This window comes from Acyrthosiphon pisum, chromosome A1 (genome assembly GCF_005508785.2).
Source record: "Acyrthosiphon pisum isolate AL4f chromosome A1, pea_aphid_22Mar2018_4r6ur, whole genome shotgun sequence".
NCBI classification, from domain to species: domain Eukaryota; kingdom Metazoa; phylum Arthropoda; class Insecta; order Hemiptera; family Aphididae; genus Acyrthosiphon; species Acyrthosiphon pisum.
This window is the reverse complement of record NC_042494.1, coordinates 103,427,646-103,454,949: the sequence shown is the minus strand read 5'-3', so window position 1 is coordinate 103,454,949 and position 27,304 is coordinate 103,427,646. Positions and strand designations below refer to the sequence as shown.

General features: G+C 27.7%; 5 protein-coding genes across 9 annotated transcripts in view; 3 read left to right on the top strand and 2 right to left on the bottom strand.

Moving 5' to 3' along the window:
• LOC100570076 (ABC transporter G family member 23-like) overlaps positions 1-2,220 on the bottom strand; it is a 24,363-nt gene extending 22,143 nt beyond the window's left edge. Inside the window, exon 1 of the mRNA XM_029487936.1 lies at positions 1,650-2,220. The gene's annotated coding sequence lies outside the window, so the exon portion shown is untranslated. The remainder of the gene's footprint in view (positions 1-1,649) is intronic.
• On the top strand, positions 180-3,222 carry LOC115033810 (solute carrier family 15 member 2-like). The gene is made up of 3 exons (XM_029487939.1): positions 180-1,150; positions 2,780-2,862; positions 2,986-3,222. The coding sequence occupies exons 1-3, from the start codon at positions 868-870 to the stop codon at positions 3,199-3,201; spliced, it is 582 nt and encodes a 193-aa protein (XP_029343799.1). The 5' UTR covers positions 180-867; the 3' UTR covers positions 3,202-3,222.
• Positions 3,223-4,704: 1,482 nt separating this feature from the next.
• Positions 4,705-7,657, top strand: LOC100570160 (solute carrier family 15 member 2-like). 3 transcript variants are annotated; one of them, XR_003839116.1, is made up of 7 exons: positions 4,705-4,880; positions 4,948-5,106; positions 5,662-5,776; positions 5,875-6,003; positions 6,520-6,627; positions 6,689-6,846; positions 6,923-7,657. XR_003839116.1 is itself a non-coding variant. In XM_029487938.1 (7 exons), exons 1-7 carry the CDS (start codon positions 4,768-4,770, stop codon positions 6,961-6,963), a joined length of 807 nt encoding a protein of 268 aa, XP_029343798.1. In that variant the 5' UTR covers positions 4,710-4,767; the 3' UTR covers positions 6,964-7,657. The 3 variants fall into 3 exon arrangements, 1 of the variants encoding a protein (XP_029343798.1); XR_003839117.1 differs by having other exon boundaries at positions 4,706-4,880; positions 6,520-6,631; positions 6,705-6,846; XM_029487938.1 differs by having other exon boundaries at positions 4,710-4,880; positions 6,705-6,846.
• A 5,461-nt stretch (positions 7,658-13,118) lies between these two features.
• LOC100570405 lies at positions 13,119-19,439 on the top strand. The gene is made up of 4 exons (XM_003246597.4): positions 13,119-13,642; positions 15,132-15,317; positions 18,189-18,295; positions 18,796-19,439. The coding sequence occupies exons 1-4, from the start codon at positions 13,552-13,554 to the stop codon at positions 18,916-18,918; spliced, it is 507 nt and encodes a 168-aa protein (XP_003246645.1). The 5' UTR covers positions 13,119-13,551; the 3' UTR covers positions 18,919-19,439.
• Positions 19,436-27,304, bottom strand: part of LOC100165622 (exportin-1) — a 17,642-nt gene continuing 9,773 nt past the window's right edge. For 2 of the 3 annotated variants that reach the window (XM_003246596.4, XM_029487930.1), the window contains exons 12-20: positions 24,014-24,177; positions 23,811-23,945; positions 23,646-23,750; positions 23,387-23,572; positions 23,063-23,311; positions 22,874-22,999; positions 22,293-22,419; positions 21,941-22,218; positions 20,391-20,537 (exon numbers count right to left, since the gene is read on the bottom strand). In XM_003246596.4, the coding sequence (XP_003246644.1) occupies positions 20,391-20,537; positions 21,941-22,218; positions 22,293-22,419; positions 22,874-22,999; positions 23,063-23,311; positions 23,387-23,572; positions 23,646-23,750; positions 23,811-23,945; positions 24,014-24,177 (1,517 nt within the window). Of the gene's footprint in view, positions 20,538-21,940; positions 22,219-22,292; positions 22,420-22,873; positions 23,000-23,062; positions 23,312-23,386; positions 23,573-23,645; positions 23,751-23,810; positions 23,946-24,013; positions 24,178-27,304 lie in introns of all 3 variants that reach the window. The other variant, XM_001943226.5, reaches the window with a different exon arrangement.

The following is a 27,304-nucleotide window of genomic DNA, read 5'->3' as shown; positions in this document are numbered from 1 at the left end:
TATTATTAATATTTATATACTATTCTAAATAATTCCTCGCCAAGTAAAATAAATTATTGAAACAAAATAAATTCAATATAGGTACTTAGCATTTATTCATGATATCACATCTTTACAGTGCTTAAAGATCTTATATTTTTTTTACTTAGCCATTTTTTACACTTAGTTTTTGTTGTAATATCACTAATTTTTATCATCAATGCACAATAATCTATAAGAACGGTAATATTTTTTATAGTACGGTAATTTTGTCATATTTTTCCCAAAGACTAGATAACTAACATTGGCAACGCTGATGCGACTAAACGACGACGACGGCTATCGTGATTCTGAATTTAATATAAATTTCCATTAAAAATTGTCCCACTTTTTCATTTACAACTTAATTTCTAAACGTACGATTTTGATGATTTTTACAAAAGCACGTTCTGCACAATATTTCTGATGTTTTGAAGTTTACTAGGATTAATTGATGCATTATAAAATTAGTTATGTCGTATAACAAATTTACCTATATTTTACACAGTTTAAACAGGCAACTCCTGCTTCAATATACTATACACACACGGTCGTGCAGTTATTATTTTGTTTTTTACTTAGGTACAAAAAATAAAATAAATACTGTTATAGTGTTATATTTAAATTTAAGTGACTAGACACTTTTTAAATTGACTCCAATAATTACAGTACTTTTATACCATAAAAACCTTAAAACCCGACCAATTCGGTTCAACGCGTTTTATAAACTATAACATGCATATTGTTATAAGTCCCGTTTACCGTTTAATTGTTGAATTAAAATCTTTCTGTTCTCGGTTAACCGATCAATACTGTATTATTACAAACGCATTTTAATCATCTAGCTTCATGGCACTATACGGTCTGGTCTTTGTTTCAATTGGTGTGGGTGGTATAAAATGCTGTATTGCAGCATTTGGCGTGGATCAGCTCATTGGAAATGATCAGAATGTAACCTCAACACAAGTACACGTATTCTTTAGCATGTTCTACTTTTCCATACACTTAGGCGTGTTCTTCGGAATGATTACTTCGCCAATTATCAATAAAATTCTGTTGTACAGTGGCCACAATGTCAACGAATATGTTATCAGATTTGGAATGGTGGTTATCACAATGGCAATCTCAATAAGTATAAACATAGAATCTTCTAATTTAAATAATAAAACCTTCTTATTGATTGAGTTTAAAAAAATAAAAGGTAAGTAGATCAATATAGGTATTATCTATGTTTATAATTTGAAATTAATACAAATATAACTAAACGTCAAAACGTGTATACCCTTTAAGTGAGAATGGTAGGTAGGTATATCAATATTATCAACTATCGCCCAGACAGCAATTTCTTGTTTAAAAATATTATTAAAACATTATAATAACGAATAATATTAGTACCTATAAAGTTATTATAATAATATTATAATATTGTCATTACAAAATGCTGTCTGGGGCGTTACCTACCGCATTATCCTGAATCTCTTGTAGTTTAATTATTTAAAATAGATGTTTTACATGATGATGGAAAGTACATAACAGTCACATGCAAAGACAGATGTCTTAAAATTTAAATATTTTAACAATTTTTTGTAATTTTATTCAATGAAAAATAATAAATTAGTAAAATTAGTTACCTTGGAAGCTTTTACGTCTATTTAAACGTGCACGGAACACCATCTATTATTGTGTAATTTCTGAATGACGGATCTAAAAAATATTTATTTCTTATCCAATAACCCACAGCCAAAGATGACTTTATTTAAAATCTAGAAAAAAAACTGTTGAATTATTGGTACCTACAAAATTATAGGCAATTTATAATATAAAATACAATTAAAGGACATCACAACACTAAAATCAAGTTTACTTGGATTTAAAGTATGTCATTATCTAAGAAATATGGTGTGGGTCTCACACTTTAACACTAATTATTCAATGAAATACTGACGTTTGAAAATATGCGTGTGACGTCATAGACCCGAAGTCTGAATGTTTTAAGTGTAAAAGTGTCTAGATTAACACAACGATTTCAATCGTTAAAGATAATATTTTTTTTATGTAACATTAAGTGTTTTTTTGTCTTTACTGGTTTGGTTATAATTTTGATAAACTTTCAAGTTCTCTCACGGTAGATAAAATTATTAAAGTAAATTTTGTAAAATTTGGCTAATACGACAATAGGTACAACGCGAGTAGCGAACTCAATAATTTTACTTAGTTATAATGTATTATATTACAACTCTAGATTATTACTGTTATTTATATAAATAATCGCAAAGACGCTATAAAACTTTTGATAGCTAACAAAAACTAATTTTTAAAAAAATCGATACAATAACAAGATATATTAAATTTTAAATTACACCATCGTCTTAAGCACATAAATATATTTAGGATTTTGAAACTAAATCTGAAATACCATCGTAAGTTATTAAAATCATTGTGTAAATAAAAGTACTTTTACACGTAAAACATGAGCGGCTGCTCACTCGTCAACTCTATGACGTCACTCGGCTATTCATTAACTAGGATTTTTACCAAAAAGTTTTTCATAATTTGGACTTATAATACAAATTATTATTATTATTTTAACTTAAAATTAAAAAAAAAATAGCGTTGTGATGTCTTTTAAAGTAGATTATTATTATACATTAATAGAATTTTCTGGTTTCCTTAAATAAATATGTCATTTCTATGACTAAACAGTAAAACATTAGGTACAATATTGTACCTTTAGTGTAAAATATTAACATTTTTTTTTTAGGCGTGTTTGTTTGCGGAACCCCATACTACTTATTCAGAAAATCGTTACCTAATATTCTACCAAAAATGATAAAATGTATTTTTGTAAGTATACTTTTTCAAATATTATTCAGACATTTTAATTTAAAAAATACAAATTTCCAATTTCCATATTATGCAATACTACAGTATAATATATATTGTGTGTCATTGTTGAATTGTTCGCAGTTCTCTCTGTGGAAACAATTAACATCACCCTGTAAGGAGACAAAAAATGAACATTGGTTAGAAATGGCAAAAAATTCTTTTCCAAACGATATCATAAATGACACGAAGAAAACGTTACACATGCTCTGTCTTTACATACCTTTGTCAATATTTTGGAGTTTATTCGATCAACAAGTTAATATTAGAAACAAATCGTGTAAGTCATATCCATATTAATTGTATAAGCTATGTATTGATTTAGCACACAACTTGGATTTTTCAAGCATCGCGGACAAGCGACCATTTGTTTGGTCTACCATTTTCAGTGTACATGCTACAAGTGATAAATCCCTTGCTCGTGCTATTCACTATTCCATTTATGGACCGTATAGTTTATCCTTATTTGAAGAGTCATAAACTGTTTAAGTATCCTCTAAAACGAATGTTGCTTGGTGGTAGTATAGCTGGTATAGCGTTTATTTTTGCAGGATGTCTCGAAATGTGTTTAGAGGTGTGTGAATTACATACATAGGTGATAGTATAAAATTATTCAGAAAAACTATATTGGCAAATCGTATTTTTATTTAACTAATAATATATAATTTGAATTCTACCGTGTTATAGGAAAATATTCAAGATAGAAATATACATAATATAAATGGATACTATGACGCATACACAAAACCGTGTTTATCGAACGCATGGACATCGAATTTAGGCTTTCAAAATTTAAACGAAACCGGATATTTTGTATTAGATAATATTAGAACACGAGAATGTATAAATGAAAAATCTATAAGAATTCGAATACCAAAAAGAAAGAGGCAAACATTTACAAAAAACAAAAATATATTTAAAGTACGCACAATGTGAAATTAAAGTATAGTCAATGTTTCATATTATTATTAAATAGAGTAGGTAGCGCGTAAGACATTGAAAACGATGTGAGTAGTGAGTGACTATAGTGATGTGCCTACCTTTATAATATATTATATATATATATATATATATATATATATATATATATTGATTTACAAGTCGATATTTTTAGTAATTAATACTCATTATCACACATAAAACTGTGAGGTGGTTTTGAGTACCTACGTATAACAACTTATAAACAACTTAAAATCAATTCCATACACATTTGAGCATTGAATTTCATTCAGGGCCCAAGGAGTGTTGATTTGACTACGCTGTGTAGTTAACACTAACCATTTGTTTTAACGTATATCTTCAGGTACAACGACCTATCGGCTATCTAGGATAATCTTAATAACTATTAATTTTAGTTGAATTAACTTCATAAAATTAAAGTTACAGCTACATAACTATATGTTAACGCAACTATTTTAATGAGTTAAAACTACTGATTTGATTGTCAAAATGTGTAAAAAAAAATGCAAAACATAATATATAGAATGCTATGAATTTTTTTAAAAATATCAACCATCATTTTTTAAGTTTTATTTTTTTGAATGGCAGCATACCTTTTATTTATTAATTTCTATGAGCAGAGAAGTAGATATAACAACATTTAGCGAGGTACCTACTCTGGTACTCTACTTCACTTATCTATAAACTTAAAATTCATACCTAAAGCTAATAGGTACTATAGTACTAATTAAATGAATATTTATAAATAAAAATTCTCAGAAAAAATAGTAATTAAAAAAAATGTTGTAATTCGAAAAAATAAAAACTAACAAATTATAATGATAAGTATACTCTTTAAAATTAATTTGCTTATATTATATTGTGTTCGTGTGTGTATAATATTTTTAGAAATCAATTGTATTAGTAATGGAAAATAGTTTATTTAAAGAGAATAAGACATTATTAAACCCACCTTCAGTAGTACTTGTGCCGGAAAATGTATACATGACTTCAAAAAAAAACCATTCATATTTAATACAGTAAAGTTGTGAATAATTATTTTAAAAAAACTAATATATTTCATTTGGATAATCTGTTTTGTATCAGTATAATTGTTCCATTAAATGAAGACAGCAAAATATGGTTACACATCAAAAAACTAACACTTGAGTCCTTGTCTAATAATAAGATAACGATTTTCGAGGAAGCACAGTATCCCGTTTCTCAATTTCAAAATAATACAGTTTTAAAAATTCCTGCTGGTTTGTAAGTACCGGTGGTTTTACCAAGTAATTTTACTATGCGAGATTATTTTTTAAAATATGAACACTCACAAATAAGAACATGGCGTACAACATAAAACTATGGGGTTATTTATGATGGTAACTTGAAACACCACAATTTGTAATAGCACAAAAATAGATTAGAATGGATAGGAATTTTTGTTATTTAATACAATTATTTATTTCCTAAACTAAATACCTAAGAAGTTCTTAAATATTTTACGAAATGTTTAAAATAAAATATTTAATCATAGGTACAACAGACATCGTGGAATTTTGATGATACATTTTTAATTTGTAAGTTTCAATATTGCTACTTTATTTCTTTTGTTAGTTGCTACCAAGTGGCAAGTACAAATGTCAAATTCTTAATAACTTATGTAGGTCATAGCCCGTAGGTGTTTACATTATAACCTATATTATACCTAGGCAGTTCTTTAAAATAATATATAATAATTATTAATAGGTACATTGTATTTATTAGTTACTACAAATAATTTTCAAGACTATAAAAACATATTATAAATACTATTTTAAGGTACACGCTGACGATACATTATATGGATAAAAAGCAGCAGCCGATATCAAGGAATGTCTTGAATCTTGAAACCAATCGTATTTACACATATAGAAATGAACATAAAATTAATTCTGTATGTATTATAACCTATAAGTCCTATCATCACTATGATTATCTATACCTATTTTAATAATTTAATTACTATTTTAATTACCTATACAATATTTTTAGAAATTACAATCAAATACAGTTGTGCAGACCCGCGTTTTAAGTAAAGAGTGGTTATTACCTCAATTCATTTGTATGACATTCGGCGAGACATTGTTTACCATGACTGGATTATCATTTTCTTTCTCAGAAGTAAATAAAAATAAGTGGAAAAAAGTAAAATCAATTTCAATTCAATATGTAACTCAGCTACCCCTAAGACCTTAACCATCCCAATATCCTATACACATGATTAACGATTGTTAAATTCATAAACGTAAATCAACAGTCTTAAATAAAGACAAATTAAACGTGGTACCCATTTAAGGGGGCAAGAGACTTGTTAGTTCTATTTTTTTCATTTTTTTCTTTGACTGTTATAATAATTAATAATATGTCTACAAGATAAAATGATGAACAACAAATTAGAACCATCTATTTGAAATATATAGAATGGACGTCATAAGTTTACGTTTGTCGTTTGTATTTAAATTCATAAAATACTTGATCCTTTAAAAATATTGATCTTGTTTGGTATTGATTAATGGCAAGGGTGGCACGGGGTGTATGGGAAAACGTACACAAAACGGGCTGTTTTTTTGCATATTATCCATTGCTCTTTTTGCAGTAACTACACGAATAATTGTATTTACCGAACTTTTTCCACAGACTCCCGAATCGATGAAAACCGTGTCAATATCAATGTGGTATTTTTGCGTAGCTCTCGGGAATTTGATTGTAATTTTCATCAACAAATTTGTAGCGTTTGAAAAGAAAGTAGGTAATCAATTTTTATTTCCTTTAATTTATACCCATAAGACCAAAATAATATGTCTAGTGTGTTTTGAAACCAGTCCAACATGTTCTTCATGTTCGCTTTCATTGCGGTTTTAACGATAATCGCCACCTGCAAATGGAGTAACAAGTACGAAAAGTTATATCACGAAAATAAAACAGACACGGAAAATGAGAGCGATAGTGATAACGTCAATTTAGGTGATGTCCTGTCCAACGCAATACAACGAAAAACAAATCACTTATTATTAATATTACTTTTTTTGTGTGGTTTTAGTAATGTTATTAAAAAAGGAGAGTTATCAACTATCGTTTTGAAAACTAAGAGATTATAATTTAAGACAATTATCAGCAAACAATATATTGAGCCTAAAATGTTATAATATCAAATTCTTCGAAAACGGCGATAATAATGTAAAGATCTTAAATGCATTTAAATATTTTTATTTAGCTATTACCTATCTATTGGTATTGTGTTTGTTTATATAATGTTATATAATATTTAAAATATTGTACATTTTTAATATACCGTATAAAAGCTTAGGTACACCAAATTATTGTTTGTTTATTGTTGTTTATTTCTTCAAAAAAATAATAGGCTCCACTTGAACGGGTTCGTGGGGGGGGGGGGAGTTCACAATCTCCCTGATCATCCACAATCATGAGCTCACAATTTACAAAAATATGTATTATATTAATATTAAGTATTTAAAATATACGCCTTATTTTAGATTCTGAGTGGAGCGAGGAATGTATTGGTTTTACCATGATGTTTATTTCTTTTTTTATTCTGTAAACACTTTTTCTCCTTGCTCAAAAGTTTCAAGTGTAGCATCTTTTCTGAAAGGTAATGTTCTTGAGCTAGTACTTTAAACAGGTCATTTTTCGATTTTCGAAACGGTACTCGAAATAAAAGTACGATTTCACGATTTTATAATATTAAATAATTACGGACGACGTTTTCTACCAGAAATATTGCTTCAAATGAAAAATGACCAGGAGCGGATAGGCCTATAGGAAAATCGGGATCTTCCCAGTGGGCCCCTGTCCGTACCTAATTATGGGCTCCCCAGTCTCAATACCTAATTTTATGTTTTAAATGTTATTTATCAAACAATAATATAATATCAAACTATATACAAATTAGAAAATAGTTTATTTTATTGGTTTATAATTATAAATAATAATGAAAAAAATACTTTTGCGTTTACGTTAATTATACATGACATTGTAGTATTGTACGTATAATCACTGATTATAAATAGAAGCTTACAATCATTGCAGTGATATAGCCAAGATCGGATTGCGGACTAGGCCTCCGGCTAGTTTAGGCCCCCAGACTTCGTGTTCAATGTTCATAATATTTTAAATATTAAATAAGATTACCATTTATTTAGTAACTGTATTTAAACATACAACATGTCTTAACATTTTAAAGGGCTCCTTATTGATTTTAGATTTATAAAATAAATTAATATTATTTCTAAGAAAAATCAGTCACCAGCTAATAATATATTATTATCTTGTCGGCTTTAGCTTATAACTGTTTGCAGTCTTGTAAAAAACACTTTTGAAAAAGTATTAAGATACTAATACTAGTATTCGAATAAAAAAGTATTAAAAATACTATTATAAAAATGTATTTTACGAATACTTACAAAGTATTTGAATACAAATACAAGTATTTTTTTTTAATTTTATGCTATATACTATATATGTATATTGTACACCAGTAAAGGTATCTATTATGTTACTACTTATCATATATTTTAACAATTATCTACTATAACATGTCTCACTATTTAGAGATATATACATGTTCACATATTTCATTCTGCATTCAGATATATTTCAACTAATATTGATTAAATTGTAATGAAACAAATAAACCAAAGAGTGGTATTAACTATTAATATGGAACTATTTTAAAATTATTAGATTTTCTATTTTCTTAAAAAATTCCAATATAGAAACCATATAAAATTTGATGTGGTATTTTTTAAATTTTAAATATTGTTATTACCTAATTTTACTATACAAAAACATAATATTAGTTTTCAACGAAAACAATATTATTTTTATTGTTGTAAATTTTTTGTGAAAAATAATAAATTAAAATTAATAAAACGGATTTTATGGTATTTTAATACAAGTATTTAAATTTTGTTAAAAATACTTTTAAAAAGTATTCTAAATACTTATAGGTAAAATACATTAAAAAAATTGTATTTAGAATACCATATAAATACTTCAAAAAGTATTTAAATACAAGTATTCAAATATTTGTATTCGAATACTTTACAAGACTGACTGTTTGTTGAATTTATAACTTCATTAGAAGAAATTTGTGAAAATATAAATATTAAACCAGAAGCACGACTAAAGGCTAGTGCTTTTATGGAAGGATTGTGTAAATATGAAACATTTTCAACAGCACAAGTATATTTAAGAATTTTTAATAAGACCACGCCCTTATCCAAATACCTTCAAGGTTATGGTGTAAATTTAGTTTCTGCCCACCAAATGGTATTTCAAACTCATAATGATTTGAAAAAAAATGATCGTGATTTTACCAGCATCAAGCAAGCTACTGATAATTTTTTGACATGGGCAAGCAGTAAATTAGAAACAGTAGAAAGCACCTCTATCCAAATCCATGACAATGACAAGAGACCTTTTATGTTGTATTTTGAATTTTGTTCCTTACGGTATTTCGGCCATTTTTAGCCATTTTTGAGCTATTTATAGACATTTTAATTTTGGGAGTTTTTTTGTTGTAATTCGGTTAAAAACATTTTTAAAAGCTTGACATTTGGGTTGTTTACTTATATTATATTATCTTTACCTAAACATGGTAAAATTTTCAAATTTTTTGAGCGACTTTTGAGCTTTTTATTTTTTTTTATTTTTTTCATTTGTATGATATTTTCTAATTATAAATTATAATTATATAAATTATCTATTTATATAAATCGTTCTTAAGCTGTTCTTATTATACGCTTTGTTTATCACCATAGAAATGAATAAAATTAAATAAAAAAACTTCCCTCGTCCGCTCGTAATCATTTTTTATCGAATACAGTAAAATTACACTATCCTGTCCGAGGACCGAAGGGACGCGGACGATGGACAAACATCCACCACCAAAAGTACAGCAGTATACAGTGACCCATTTGTAACCTACTGTACAGCAGAGTAACATCCACTTACCCACTTTTTTTTTTCTAGTTATATACATTATCATATCAATATGGTATACAATTTTAATGTTTTACAATTGTATAAACTTTAATATTAAATAAAACATACAATGTCGGTCGTCGGTGAAAATAACTAATAAATAATATAAGGGTAGTATACAGGTTGTATCTTATGTCATTGTACGCGGGGTTATTCAATTTTGATGATTTGACTATCAAAATTTTCAGAAAAAAAAGCTTTACCGGAATCTATTAAAAAATATAGTAGTTACCATTTGAAAAAATAAAGTTGATTTTGCTATTGGTACACCTGCGTGTTTAAAAATTTTGAAATTGTTATAAAAAAATTGCCTGATAAAAATAAAGAAACACGTCTTTTTTCGTTTTAACGAAATTCTATTTCATCGATTCATAATCGTCAAAAAAACCCGCGTACAATAACATACATCCTGTATGTTATATAATATTGAATATAATAATATCATATTATGATACAATACGATACGTCGATACCTAATGAAGCAGAAAGATTAAAGGAATAAAATACTTAAAATGTTGTACTTTGTTTATTCTGAAGTTATTTTCTTTTTTAAACTATAGAAGGATTGGTTTGTTCTGATGTCTAATTGTAGTATATTATATATTTTTGGTCCAATATATAAGTAAGTAGATTTTGTTAGTTCTCTGTACATTAAAGGTAGGTACCAACAGTAATATCAGATAATTGTCTTGTGTTATAAACTATGTTCAATACTAGGATTTGGGTTATATTTAATTATATAAATTAGTAATTACTGGTGCTTTATAGAACCGTTTGATAATAGTACAGTACATTTAATTCTTAGTAGGTACCTACCTATCAATTTCCTACTTTTAAGGGTGCATTCGATTTAGTTCCCTCACCTAACATTTACATCTATATATCTAATTCCTAATATTTTTTCCGGTAAAGCACGATTGGACATAAAACGATTGAACATATACTTTTTTAGCAACACGAATCACGATTGAGCATAGAATATTTTATGCGATGTTGCTACATATTTTGGCCGAAATTTTGTAGTTTATTATTTTCATGCATTATTACACCAATCATTATGATACCAGACGCGAGCCGTGAGCTGAGCCCAGCTTTATCGACAATGTTATCGATTAATAAATTAGTTCTGGAGCAATAAAGTTCCGACGTTTAAACATTTAAAACTGGGGGAAAATATAAGATAATAAATTAAGATACAATTCCAAAATTATTATAGATATAATATCAGTGTTCGATCACCCATACTCTATACTATAGAGTCTATAGTATTCTTGACTTATAAACCATGCAGTATTTTTTTTAATTCGTATCATAATAATTTGATTTTATTATTTTCATAACTAGGTATTATTATTATTATTGTTATTATTATTATTATTATTATTATTATTATCAAACAAATTTAAGAAATGTGACTGTATTATTGACTATGAAATCATGTTATTTTTTGATATGTTATATTTTGAATTATTATAATTATTTAAATAAATATTTTTATATAATATAGTTTAAAACGGAAAATGGCAACGTTAAGAGTTTTTTATGCTCAATCGGTTATGTTTTCTTTTGTATTCTGATTTCCTTCGATACGCCGACAATTTGACTCAACCGTGTCCAAAAAAGGTGTTTTATGCTCAATTGTATGTCTCAGCCATTTTTGCAGCACACAACTAATTAAAGTTCGGTTATGATTCAGGTTATCTAATAATAATTCCTCTCATTTTTGAGTAAGTATATAAGTTTGTGGCTTCGGGTTTAGTGCAACTGAGCAAGAAGAGGCAATATCAAAAAATATTAAAAAAACATCCAGACCACCCACCCCCAAATTTATATCCAATACAACAATGGTTAAATATTGTATTTTTACGTGATTAGGTAATATAGGTATACAAGAAAATAATTTAAATATTTTTGTATCATAATATTACGGTTTATGCATGGTTGCCACAGTTAATATCAACTAATATGATGGTTGCATTCATTATAGATAATAAAGATAAACATGGGAAAAATGTTAGTCAAGGCCTAGTTTGCAAAAAAATCCATAGCACGCTACTCGTTGTTTTTCCTCTACAAGGAAAATCTATAAATCATAAATAAGAATTTTTATAAATAACCATAACATAACAATGAAAACCTTACAAAAAATCTTGTAGCCAGACCAAAATCATATTTATGATATAAAAATTATTCAAAAAAGGATGTAATATAATATAATAATATTCTATAGGCAATAATTATTATTTAGGTACGTAAAACATAATATTTTTTTCTTTAATTATACCTATATTATGCTCGTTAGTTGTTACAGTGTAACACACATAACTTTGGAATTGTATCCTAATTTATTACCTTATATTTCCCCCCAATTTTAAATGTTTAAACGTCGGAACTTTATTGCTCCGGAACTAATTTATTAATCGATAACATTGTCGATAAATCTGGGCTCAGCTAACGGCTCGCGTCTGGTATCATAATGATTGGTGTAATAATGCATGAAAATAATAAATTACAAAATTTCGGCCCAATGTGGCAACATCGCATACAATATGCTATGCTCAATCGTGATTCGTGTTGCTAAAAAAGTATATTATGCTCAATCGTGCTTTACCAACAAAAATATTGGGAACTACATATATAGATGTAAATTTTACCAAAAATTATTTCCAGCCTGTCTTTAATATTTTTCGTTTTCGTCTGTTTTTCAGGTATTAACACAAATCCATTATGAGTGTTGACCAGTTGCCCCCTACAGCTGTTTTCGGGATTTTAAAAATATACCAGTTGCTCTTACATTTTAATGTATATAATATACACGATTACAATATATAATATAGCCCGTAAAATAGGGGAGGTAAATATAAAAATAATAAATACAATTATTTAAAATAAAGTAAAATAGTATAAAATAGTATAAAATTATAGAAAAAATTCATATGCTTGGAATTATATACACTTACCTAATATTGTATTTTGTAATAAATAATAATTACTAACAAAATAATATGAATAGGTACAATAGTCAATAAAATAATAAATATTATAATTATGTGGCATTCAATGTTACAATTTGTCAAAAAAAAAAAAAAAATAGTAAAAAATTAGACATAATAATATGTATTATGTTTTGTTATAATAATTACTATTAATAATTATTATTTGTATATTTACCTCCCCTATTTTACGAGCTATATATTGTAATCGTACATATATTTACATATGAGGGCAACTGGTACATTTTGCTCTAGTTAGTTTGGGGGGAATTCGTATAAAAAAGGTACTTTTGGGGGCAACTGGTACATGCCCTCCATTATCAATCATGGCATAGATCTATTTTATCATGGTTAATAATTTAACTAATATAATATTAATATAATTTTATATTTTTATTTTTATAAGGGAGGGAGGTAATATAATAATTTTATACATGGTTCCACTGAATTTTTTTTCCTAAGATGATCCCCATTCGCGAATTTCTTAAACATTGCTATTATAATTTTTTTATACTTTATTGGTCTTCAAATTTTAGGTATCGTAATTATTTTAATGTATTAGGTACTCGCTGTAACCTTGACAACAATTTGTTTTAATGTAGGTATTACATATTTAAAAGCATATAACATAATAATAGAATATTATCGTACCTAGGTGAGTTCAAATTACAAAATGGAAGTTGACTCAGAAGAGGTAAAAAGACACTTGGGCATCTTGGGGTACACGCAAATAGAACCCAGTCTGCTAAATGAGTTCGTAAAAGGTAAATATTGGCAGATAATTTCAAGTTCAGAGTATTTTCTGATTAAATCATTTATTTTTTGTTTAAAATGTTTCGATTTTTTGAAAAAATTTGTAATTCCACGTTTTAAATGCGCATAAACGTATATGTATCTATAGGTACGCAAATGTAATTGTACTTATTCGACATGAATAATATTATAGGTACCTTTTTTTTTTTCATGGTATCGAGAACCGGAGGGGGGACTGCGTTAGCATTACGTCCCCTAATATTATAAGTACCTATAGGTCTTATAGTCTTAAATCTTAATAGTTCTCAACTTAGGTATAGCTACATATTAAATACATGGGCATAACTAGGATTTAATAGTTAGATACCTACTACAGGGGTTAGAGTCCTAGAAAACCAAAGTTATAAACCATATTGTGTAAACGTCTCCCCTCGTCATTAAAAATAAATCTCAAAAATAAAATATAATCAATAAAATAAAAAGGTAGATAGGTATCTATAATAGGTAGTATATAATATTTTATAACTGTAGGTATACGGCTATAATATATTTATGCAAATGTTTATAAAATATCCTTATCAACACCTAATCTTATTAAATAATCATCTTTCTATATTTACTATATCCAGATTATTGAATCTGTTTCAGGTCATCGTCGACCTGGCATATTATGTTTTAATTCTCCTCATATACCTACATAAACATATACGTGGTACATGCACACTATTGCGCAGTATTAATATTTTATTATATAGGAAATTATTTTACACATTGAAACCATGACAGATTTTTTTATGCAAACCGTTTGATTTCAATAGACAATAAGGGTGGTCTAAAAAGTAAAAAAAACGTATAGGGTGGGGGGCTAGTTACGTCGATGGCTAGGTACATAGGTAGGTATTGCATATAATAGTAAAACGACATTTTTTTGGTCTCCCCTCTCCACGAATATTTTACGTCGTACTATGAAGCATTTTCTCCGAGGTCATAAATCATAATATTATACAAGAAATTAATATGTAAAATAAATGTATGATATGACGTGTTATACTGTTATATAAAGGAAATATAAAATGTTAATACTGATTGAGTTTAACCAAAAAACGAAAAAAGTAATTTCAAAAAATAATAATAATAAACCATGCATAACACTTATTAGTTATTAGTTACCTATATAGTTATTTTCTATTGTTCATTTCTACTGCAGGTGACCAACCTATTTCCGCGTTCATTATGTCGTTCTATATTTTTATATTAAAATATCTATCAATCGAAAAACGGACCGACGATATTCGCGCGTTAGTTAAGTTGAATTGTCTTAGAAAATAAAACGTCCTAGATTCTGCATACAAATATATAATAATTAATAATTACGTTTAGAGTTGCTGAGGTAGGTACAGCCGCACAGGTAAAATAAAGTAGGTACCTACCTAGGTAGGTATATTGGTTTATATTTTAACGTGATGTAACTGACAATATATGCACACGATGATATTTTAGATTTGAAAAAGCTTATTGAATACGACCGAAGACACAACAACATCAGTGCACTATCTATGTCGCTTTACAAAGACTGGGATAAAAGTTACTCCGAGAGGATGAAAAATAGTACCCCAATTAAAAACCCCATCCATCATAATCGTACTGCGAACGGAGATGAACACGAAGATGAAGTCAACCTAATAAGTAAAAAAAAAAACATAAAACACAATATCAAAATTAGATCTGTATAGTGGATCTAGGATAGTTTTTGCTGCGGGGAGGGGGGAAGGAAGTGGTCATAGTATACGAATAGGTAGGTAATAGGTAGGGATACGAGTATACGACGGTATATATATGACGTCTAGGGGGAGATTTATCTGTCACTGATTTTTAAAATTTAGCTTAGAACGTGATTAGTGTACTTAAATAGGTAGTCGTCATTTTTGTACCTATGGCTTTGATTATAAATAATAATATTTCCGAGAATATTTCTTTATTTTCAGCTATCAACTGTTTGTTGTAGCCACATAGGTACCTCCTAATAATATATTCGAATACATAGTGGCATCTGGCATAAGGCATAAACCAAGTAAGGCTTAAATAGGCACTTGAGGTTTGAAAGGTCTCCAACCCCCCCCCCCCCCCCAGAATGGAATGATATAACTATTAATTCATAAATGTCACAACTTATATATAGGGTTTGGGACTACTCGCATGTGCATGTTTTTTTGTAGTGGTCGTAGATTATTCTAGGAAAGTTATAAATTTATTTTATGAAATGTCGAAATTAAATAGGTAGGTACAATGTTTTGAATTTTCATATTTCGTTATATTTTAGGAAAAGTGCATATTTCACATTTTTATAGTTTTGCGTAGGCACGTAAAATTGTCGGAAAATATCATATTTGTACACCATTCCTGAAGCCCTAATATAATATTGAATAACGAAGAGACTTGGACCCCAAATCCCCTCTTATTTGCGCGTATGGTAAGTAGGTACCTACGTAAGATTTGATGAGTCTCTTGGTGACAAAACTTTGGTAAAACTAATTGACATCTAGATTCTAGATTATACGAAGAAATAAAAATCGGTAGATACCTTCATGTTCATTTATCACGGTGTTCGCATATCATGTTATTCGTTACTTAACTCAGAAATTAATAATGTTCCAGTATTTTCAAAAACCATGATTAAAGATATAGTTAATCGTGTTAAAAATTAAGTTGTTTTAACTCACAATAGTTTCAAAATGCAGCAGCTGCTAATGTGTAGCAATGAACCATAGAGTTAATAAGCCGGAGTGCCGGACGTCGTTGTGGTCGTCGTCGTCGTCGTCGTCGTTTGGTTATCACTGTTTTTCACCAATTACTATGAATGAGGGGCAATGATAAGAATTTTTAGCCACTAATCAGCATTCAGAAATCAGTAATAGTAATAATTAGTAATCAATATTTTAGTAATGTCTGAATGTCCCTAATTTACGTGGTTGATAATTGGCGTCTTTTGCCGGTTATAATATTTTATTTATTTTCACTTTTCAATCACTACTTAGTAGTAAGTATTCACTACCTACTCCGTTAGTCAAACGCTCACATACGTACCACATCATTTTTGGTTAATTATATGACGTGTTCAAGTTCTAATATTATATTTTCAGTTTTTCGCCTCATTTTAAAAAAGTGATGAATACTATTGATAATAGATAGATAAATAAAAATATTGTTTGATCAGAATCTTCTAAGCTTTCAAACGATGTTTGTTAAGATAATTTGCCGTGACACCGTGTAGATATTAGATCCTATACCAGTTTTTTTAATGGCAACGTTTACGATATATAATAAACGCATAACTTATTAAAAAATTAAACTATCGTAATAACCCACCAGTGGCGTAGCAAGGGTATGACGAACTGTACCTAAGCCAGGGGCGCAAATCGTGAAGAGGCGCAAAATTGTGCTTTAAAAATAGTACTAATTTTTATTCTACCTCCAAAATGAAATTTCTTCATAATACATTTCGAAATAATTTTGTTTATCTGGACAAACTACGTAATGATGAATTGTGTTCCATTAACTGTAGTTATGATCCTGCGAAATGTCCCAAAATAACACCAAGGTTAAAAGCTATTTTAATTGAACATGTTCCTACAATCACTTTTAATCAAAACTACTATCCACATGATGAGAATAATTGTAATCTTAGTAATAAATGGTTCTTAAGAAAACTTACTGATGGTGAACAGGTTCGAAGTCAATAGGTAATATATAGTATTTCAAAAAATAAACTTTTTTGTTTTCCATGCATTTTTTTGTACCGCAAATTGTGCTTTTATTTCTGGTCTTGGCGATTGACCACTTTTAAACCCTCGTTTGCCTGATCATCAAATTAACTTACTGCATAAAAAAATCTTGTATAAAATGGAAAAAAAACTAGAAAAGAGGATACTTGATGCTAAAACTATTGACTGTGAGGTATAAAAATGTTCAAAAATGAAAAAGAAAAATGGCGCAACATTTTAAAAATAATCATAGATATTATGTTTTGCAGTAAAAATAATCTTGAAAATAACTGATAATTGAAAATATTCAGAAATAACTGATGATTGTATAATGTTGTATTAATTATATACATAAAAATTAATGTTAAAAAAATATAATTTCGTCAATTTTTTTATCTTTAAAAAGGATCATTTCCAAGTTTGCCAGAGGCGTTAATGAGTCTTCCTACGCCCCTGTAACCCACATACAAACACTGATAATGTACTTTCAAGTTTCATGACAGATCGATTAACTCTAATTTTTAAATTATCAGAGCTAGACGCATTCTCCTGAGCGTTAGGTATGTCACGCACTTGTAAGACGAAGACAACAAATGACCGTGTAGCGTCCTATCTTAAGTTTAAGGGGTTATAGTGGCTCTTGGTATATTATTTTAAAACTTTTTCAAGTGTATAAAATAACGTATCGAACCTATTCGTCCTTTCATAATATATTTTACTGTTTTGACTGTTTGATTTTAGTGTTTGCATGTTAGCGTGTCTGAAATAGATTTAACTATTTTTTTTTTGTTTTTAGATAAATATAAAAGCCAAAATGGTGTCTCACGGACATCTTCAAAAATGATGGACATGCATATTAAAACTCCCATGAATAAGAGTTCTAAATATGAATCAGAATTTATGGTAAACTTTAAAAATATATAATATTTTACAATTAAGTACCTAATTACTTTTAAATAGTAAATAAAATTGAATTCAGTAAGTATTATTTGAATACTCGTAAAAATATAATAGTAATGTACTAATGTTTTTGATAAACATTTGAATTAGAGTGAAGCAATAAGTTATTGGTTTTAAAAATAGTATAATTCTCAGATTATTTAATTTAAAAATTAAATTAGGTACCTTAGTTCTGCAAGTGAATCCAAGTATAATGAATCACAGTTAAACAAATACATTATTTACTTCACTCAACCTAGAAGTAGTGTTTTCTTACAAAAAGAATACTACATAGTAGTAGTAGTTACATAGTAGGTTGACTATAATTAATAATAATAAGACACCTTTCATTAGAAATAAAACTAGGTATAATTTTTTGTCACATTTTACCTGTACTTTAAACCAAAGTATTTAAAGTATACTACATAAATTGTTATATTTGATTACTAAAAATTTAATTATAGCAATCAAAATGCTATTTTTGCGGAAGTATACCAATGGAAAATCAACCAAGATTGAAGGCGAAACACAGTTTGAAACCACTGCATGCTTTACACCTCAGTGTAACATTTAGTATTGAACTTTAACTACAAAATGAGGCAATTAAGTAGTCATTAATTATTAATAAGTCGATACAAGACTTGCAGTAGATAACACTAAAAACATGGAAATTAAGTAAATTCAACACTTATGTTTTATACCAAATTTTGTAAGATATATCAATTTATAAAATACAAATCAGAATATATAACACTTTCAATAGCGTTAAATGTAATCTCTAATTTAATAAGTAAATAGTTAAAACTTATAACCAATATAATAACTAATATAATTAACTCTATTCAGAATAAGAAAGGTACAGGGCTATCGAATTGTGCACAAGGGCGTGGTTTTGTACCGAATAACGAACCCAGTAGATGACTTGGTGGGAGAAGCATCTGACCGCCACCAGACAAAAACCGGTTGCCGCCCAGTACCTTTCTTATTCTGAATAAAGTATGGTAATATGACACGCTAATTAGTAGTGCAATACTTTTTAACTGTAAGGATGGAAAAAATAATTAGATGTATAGCAATAGCTAAATTAATTTAATTAATACACAATTTGTCAAAAAGATGTCAGTATAACTTTATTAAATGCGAATAAATCTAGAACCTAATCGGGAACAAATTACAGTGAACTTAACAGAATAATAGATAACAAAAAAAAAATCTAATACTAATCTGCTAGATTAAGTTCTCCAACTCACTTCATATAAAAATAGTAAAGAAAAAATTTGTACAATTATTTTTACAATTGGGGTTTTTTTTTAAATATAAAATTGTTTAATTATTTAATTGTATAACTTTAACATACTACAAATTGTTTCCCAACCATACTTTGTAATAATTTAAACAAAAAAAAAAAAAAATTGATTCACATGTTTTACTGAACTATTTACAAATACAAATATCAAACCATTAGATTTTTTACGATTTTATTTTCCTGTTTATTTAACTCAGAACATAATATATATATATGTTTAATATGTACTTACATATGTTTGTAAGTTACGTATGTATAATATATACTTACATATATATAAATATTATTTATGTTTAAATTATATAAAATACATATTAATATATATATATATATATATATATATATATATATATATATATTTATTTTATTTTATCATTGTTTAGGTGTGTACAAAAAAACTTACTAAGTAGTAGTTTTTCTAAATAAATAGAATTGGTGGGCTTAAAAATCCACGGCCGCAGCAGCTGTAGATACCAGAGTAAGTCATAACTTAAACATATATTCTTAGCCAGTCAATTTTTCAGTTTTTAATATAAAACTTTCTTAATTTACAAAAACATTTTAAATTTTGTTTTTGAAATATACATAATATTATTCAATTATAGCAAAAAGACCGTTGATAAGGAATAAACGCCTAAGCATGCTATTAAAAAAAAATGTATGTTCTGCTTTGATTGGATGGATTAAGAATAAAATAATAACCCTATGTAACAAAACCAATGGATGTATATGTGATGCGATATTCATGTAATTTTAGTCCTGCATATCATCAGTAATTTCATGTGGGTTTAATATGCCAGGCACAGTCTTCTGTACTTCACGTTTTTCTTCTTGAGCCGCCCTCAATGCTTGTTCTCTTTCTTCAAGGTATAAGTCAGATATATCTTCACCGGTAAATTCCTAATGAAACATATTAATGAATTTTGTCAATTTTAATGGTAATTTGAATAAATTAAGTTAGATTGTGCTTGAACAAGTACATTCCAATCGAACTCAATAATATACCTAGATACTCTAGATAGCTAGATACTTTAACAATCTTCTACCAACACTGTAACTTAAGGTAACTATATTATGATTATCAACAAGAATTAATAATTTAACTTTTAAAATAGTATCTCATAACTAACCAAAGAACCTCAAAATTTATTTTTATAATTAATTTAAGACTTGAGTATAAAAATTAACAAAATTACCTTTTAAATATCATAATTAAAAAATAATCACGAGATGAAGTATGAACACAATAAATAAATCACTAATTAAGTAAATACCAAATGTTGGTAAAACTTAAAAAAAACTCAAAATAAAAAATAGTTGTTATATCAACTATAAAAGGTAACAGAGAGTAAAATTTAATTAAGAATTAAAATCTAAAGCCGGGTTGCATAAACGTTCTGTAATGAATTACAAAATTATAAGTGCGTTAACGGCTCTTGTTGTGTTATGTTTAGAGTACACTAACAATAGATTTGGTTTTCTCCGGTCTTACAAGCCTGCGACATACCAAACTTTAATTCACTAATTTTGATTGAGTGTAGTGAGTTTTGATATTAGTGTGAATTGACATATTATCAAATTTTTAAGGAAGGACATTATCAGTGCTTAAGCATATGCTTATAATCAATATTTTAATTTTCAAGGGAGATAATATGAGCGTTTTTAATTTGCGATATTTCAAATACCCATATTATGGTTCTATAAAGGCGGGTTCACAACTGCCCGTATCGTGTCGTGTCGTGTAAAATCCTTTTTTCTGATTGGTTCACCAAAATATGATAATAAAATATGATCGTGTCGACCAACACGATACCGTGATTACCGCGAAGTTGAATTAATTCAACTTTTGATTGTGCTGGTCACAATGTTCACGCCCTTGGTAGATTTGTTTACTGTTATCTTATATATCTAATACCTATGGTATCTATTATATTTTGATTAGATACCAAGTTGGTATCGTCCTGATTCGGAATATCCCCGAAGAACGAATTTAATTCACAATTCACACGACACGGGTAGTTGTGAACCCGCCTTTAAAGTTAAAATATCAAAATGAACAGCGCATTATTAAAGTTAGTGATAAAAAATTTGGTATGCCATACATTTGTAAATCGTACAACATAAGTAATATACTCTTAAGATTAATAAACAAGCAAATTTAGAGTGATAATTCTCATTTAAGTCTTAACAATTTCAAAATTATCAAAAAAAAATTGCAATCCATTTGAACTTAAGATATATTAATTATCTATTATGTTATAGGTTTTATGGAAAACTAATAGATATTGTTAGTAATCACTTACTCTGATCTGAACAAGGAAATCACGAAGATGATCTTTAAAAGCTGTTAGGTCATGATTTAAATTAAACATGCCTTGTACAGTAAGAGCAATTTGTGCATCAGCCAAATGAGGGAAAGCTGTCTTTAGCAGTGATGCTACAAAATCACGAACATAGGCCACATTTTTATCTGTGACTTCACCATCAGGAGGTGCACCTGGTGCACTTAACAAAACTTCAATCCTATCGCTCTCCACTAATTTGAACATGTATGATAAGATTTGTGCATGCATTAATAAACCTATAAAATAAAATTTTAAATAAAACGCCTTTAGAAATTTAACTCTTAATAAAGTTATTAAGAATAAATCTTACTTGCGGTATGAGATGTATCGGTAGCAACAGAAAAAACATGTTGTAGGATATCAGTAAAATATGATACATAGAAACTCTGGGCTGCTTGTTTATGCTGTTGAACATTCTGCAATAATTTGTACAATATCTGCAAAAACAACAAAGTTAACTTGTTATTTAATTATATACAGATCAAAGATAATATATTTATCAATTTCTAGTAATATCAAAATCTTATGATATATTTTATAATTTACTCATAAACCTAACCAGAATTCTGGGTAGCTGGCTATTTGTTTAAATAAATATTTGAACAATTTCTAGTTCCGTGACTCTAAATATAAAGTTCTTTCAAATAAAATAAAATTATTGAAATCTGACTATTCACAAGGCAAATTAAGTATTAAAAATCGGCGAAAACTACTTATAAATTGTGAATTAATTTATTTTAACAATTTTTATGTAATATCCTCCCAAACTCTTACTCTTGAGTAAAATAATTCCCAATCATGTAGTCTCTTAAAAAGTAAATACCAAACATCTCTAATTAAAACTTTTTTAAATGAATATACTATATAAGTCAATTCCTTTGGGTAACATACCAATAATCCAGTATCAGCAACATTACGCATGGTATGTTTAAAAGCCCAAAATATTGAGTCCAAAACCAATTTAAACTGAGGGGCTGGTATGGACAGGAATGAAACAAAACAATGATTATTTATTGCCTGAAAAAAAGTTAAACAATCAATATGAAAAAAAAGTTATTTATATTTAAGTTTATTGCTTACTTGTAAAAGGAGGTAGAAATTTGTTCTGTGTTCAGGGAATTGCTCAAAATCCTTATTTATCATTGTAAGCGTGGCCTCAAACACAGCATCTAAAATTTTAGACACTGCCGGGGTTATATCAGATTGTAGTTTGTCAATTATTGTTGCCATAGCACTAAGAACTTCTGGTTCTCGAGCGGATGGGTGCATAGTCTTGCTGTAATCAGCCAATACTGTTTCCAAAAGCGGAGGAATAAAATTTTCTAGTACCTAAAAATAAAATATTGTAAATTGACTTGCATAATCAATAGTTCACTAGATGTTTTTTACAAGTAGTTCACATACCATTGCATTATCACTAGATCTAGAAATCCAATCTGATATCAAGCGTAATGTTTCTTTTTTAATAACTCTCATATTTTTAATCAATGGTTGTTTTGTAACACTATCTCCATTAGTCGCTATGGCGTCAGTAATATTTGCACTCATTACATTATAAATATTCAACATATCCAAGTATATTCTTCCCAACTATAATATATATATATATATATGTTATAGTATAAAAATAAAAACATTCCTATCAAAAACTAAATGCACTTACTTGGACAACATATTGATGTCCTAGAGATTTACATGCTCTAGCATTAGTTTTTAAAATATTACCCAATTGTTTGACAAACTCTGGTTCTTTTAATATTTCAACATCCTAAAACATATAATAACAAATAAATATAAGTTATTCATAAATTAAAAATAGAATTATTACTTTTGAAGCTTGACTGATACAATCATCCCAAATTAAGTTTGGCAACAGCATATATTTATCAATTAGTTGTTCTTGGATCTTAGAATTCACTTGAGCACTAATCATAATACCAACAGCTTCATAGAAGGTATGCACCTTGATATCCAATTATAAAAATTCATAAGATTAAGTCTGGTTAACAACAATTTATAATATATAATTACTTGTTGTGGCTGCAAGTCACTGATAATTGTTGCCATTGAATTAAGAATTTCCTCAATAAATGGCATAGCTTCGCCAACTTGAACTTGAACGAAGTACCTTCTACATTTCATTGCAATTTTGATAAAAGTATCACATGCCATATCTTGAACACCATCATGAGTTTCTACAAAATAAAAATAAAAAGGCCCAATTCATAGTGATAATGACTAAATAACATATTAAATATAATTAAAATATACCGTTAACTAACACAAGACAGAATATGTTAAAGTTAACATTAAAATATAGCAGGATCGTCTGTATTTTTATCCAGAATGTCGCATTAATCAACCAAATTTGGTCGATTGTCGTAAATACACAATATCAATATATTTTTCTTTACCATATTAATATTTTTGAAATAAATATTAAATACACTAGTAATCTACAACACAATAGATACTGATTCAATGTTATATATTTTATATAAATCAACCCTGCTTAACTCCTATAAGATTTTATTAATAAATGTGGCCAATATAAAATATCAAATATAAAATAAGGATAAAGAAACAAAATTTAATATTTTACTAAACATGTTATTCTCAAACTGCTTAATTAATTATTGCAATAAATTCATTATCTTCTTTGAATTACCAAAATAGTCAATGCAAAATAGTTTAAATTCCAAGTTCTCAGAAAGACTAATCAAAAATCATATTTTATAATCAACAAATGCAATCATCATTGAACACTTCCAATATAAGAAAAACTAAATAAGTATTATTAATTAAAAATTCACATGTCTTGGGAATCTGAGTTTAGTAAAATGCAAGCTAAGCCATTGTTTGAACAATAAAGTGATGTTGCTGAAAGGTCAGCACTTAGCGCATGTTATCCATACCCATTTCCAATATCCTGCCACCGGAAAGTTGCTTTTATATGAGACAAAGTATAGGCTAATTTTGAAACCATTAAGATGACATAAGTCATAACAGTTTTTTAATGCGAATAATAAAATACATAAGTATAGTATAACTTTATAGAATATAGTAATAAACTACACAGCGTTAACGTTAAATTTGTATTCCTTCATGCTGTTGCAGTTAGTGTCATTAAAGACCCGTTTTACAATCATAGTTTAACCCTCAGTTACGCTTAACCCACTGATTTTACCAGCCTAGTTCAGTGGTTTAACCTTAGTTTAACGATTGTAATACGGACACTTAATCATTTAAAATAATACAGATATGCTTGCAAAAGTCCTATTGAGAGGTATATTATAAAATTAAGGGTACATGCATTCAAAAATCATTATTGTTAGGTATATTAATTAAATTATATTAATTTAAAAACACTATTAATTATTAATGTTGTCTGTACAATTTAAGGGGAATATCTGATTGAGTTATTCACGAATTTTGTCTGAGCGTGATAACAGTGTCTGAATATCAAAATATCCCTACTCCCTACTAACTATTTTCGACGTGTAGTTATGATGGCACGCCGACAATTTGCAGCAAAACAAAATTGAAAACACCAAATCTTAGTTCCTTCACAAATCACTCAATAGTTAAAATATTTTTGATCTGAAAAATGATACTGATTCAAAATAGTAATACCGGTATACTGTTGTTGAGTTTTTTTTTCGTATTTTAAATGATAAAAAAAAATATTTAAGAAAGACCAATTTTTGAATAAGAGGTAATGAACCCTTTTAACTTAAAAGAAAATGATATGTCAAAAATCGGTCAACGACAGTATACCAAACATGTATAGATTATGTATTCAAAGTTAAAGACTCCTATCTATTAAACATAGACCAGTAAAAGGAACTACAGCGCAAAATTTATATTTTTAAACACTATTTACTGAAAAATAAAAATTCTAAATTTTTTTTTAATTTTATCTTGAACCAAGTTTTAATTAATAGGTATTCTCAATTAAATTTTTTTAAATTTATGATTAAATCAAAAAAAAAATTAACAGATATTTTTCTCTTAAAGATTATTATTGGTTTCTTAGATTTTTATCTTCACAAATTATGCCCAGATTATCATTTATTATCATCCGCAGCAAAATATGTAAACAAATGGAAACATAAAACATATACAGCTCAAAACAATAATTTAAGTATAATTACTTATTTTCTCAGAAAGACTAATCAATATCATATTATATGATCACACTAAGTTATTTTTCATCATTGAAATATAAAATCTAAATTTAGTAACATCCAATTACAATATTTTTATAAAAAATTAAAGGTAAACACATCATTAGTTCCTTAGATTTATATCTTCACAAATTGTGTTCAGGTTATCATTCATAATCATATTCAACTACCAAGTATATAAGCAAACAAAAATTCAAATGCATACATACAGCACAAAACAATAATTTTTAGAGTAATTTCTTGTATTATTAGAAAGACTAATCTACATCATATTGTATCACATTAAGGGTCCCGGTGCCAGTTTTTCAAATTTGAAAATTAAATTTTATATTTTAGTTGCTACCTCAATTATAAGACTTTTCCACTAATCTACTACCCGATAACTATTTAGAGGTGGTTGATAGGGTGTATTATATCGAAAAAAATTATTTTACGGGAATAACTCTCTAGCTTTATAGAATTGTCGGATTTTGATGACTATTTTTTTAGAAGAAGAAAACTTCCTACAGCCTTCATCGATCTCTAATTTTGTATTTTATTTTAAATAATAGTATAAAATAATTTATAAAAAAAGCTAAAAATTGTCTTTTTTTTAAAGACTTATAATTAAGTTTGAGATGAAAATATCAAAAAAAGGAGTTCGATGCGGGCTGAAGAATATTCTCCTCTATTAATAAAAAAAAAAAATTATCAAATTTGGTTAACTCTACAGGGCAGGATCATTATTCCCGTAAACAGTGTTTTTGAGGACAAAATCACATTGGCACCGGATACCTTAAGCTACTTTTCCTCATTGAATTTTAAAAACTAAATTTAGTAATGCTCTACAGCAATATTTTGTCCATAATATTACGGGTAAATGCATCATTGGTTCCTTAGATTTATATCTTCACATATTTTTTTCAGGTAATCATTCATAATCATATGCATTCAAATGTTTAAACGAGACAAGAAATTAAAATGCACACAGCACAAAACAATAGTTTAAGTGTAATTACCAATATTCTCAGAAAGACTAATCAACATCATATTTTATAATCACATTAAGCTATTTTTCCTCATTGAACTTTAAAAACCAATTTATTAATGCTCTATTACATATTTTGTCCATAAAATTATGGTTAAATGCATCATT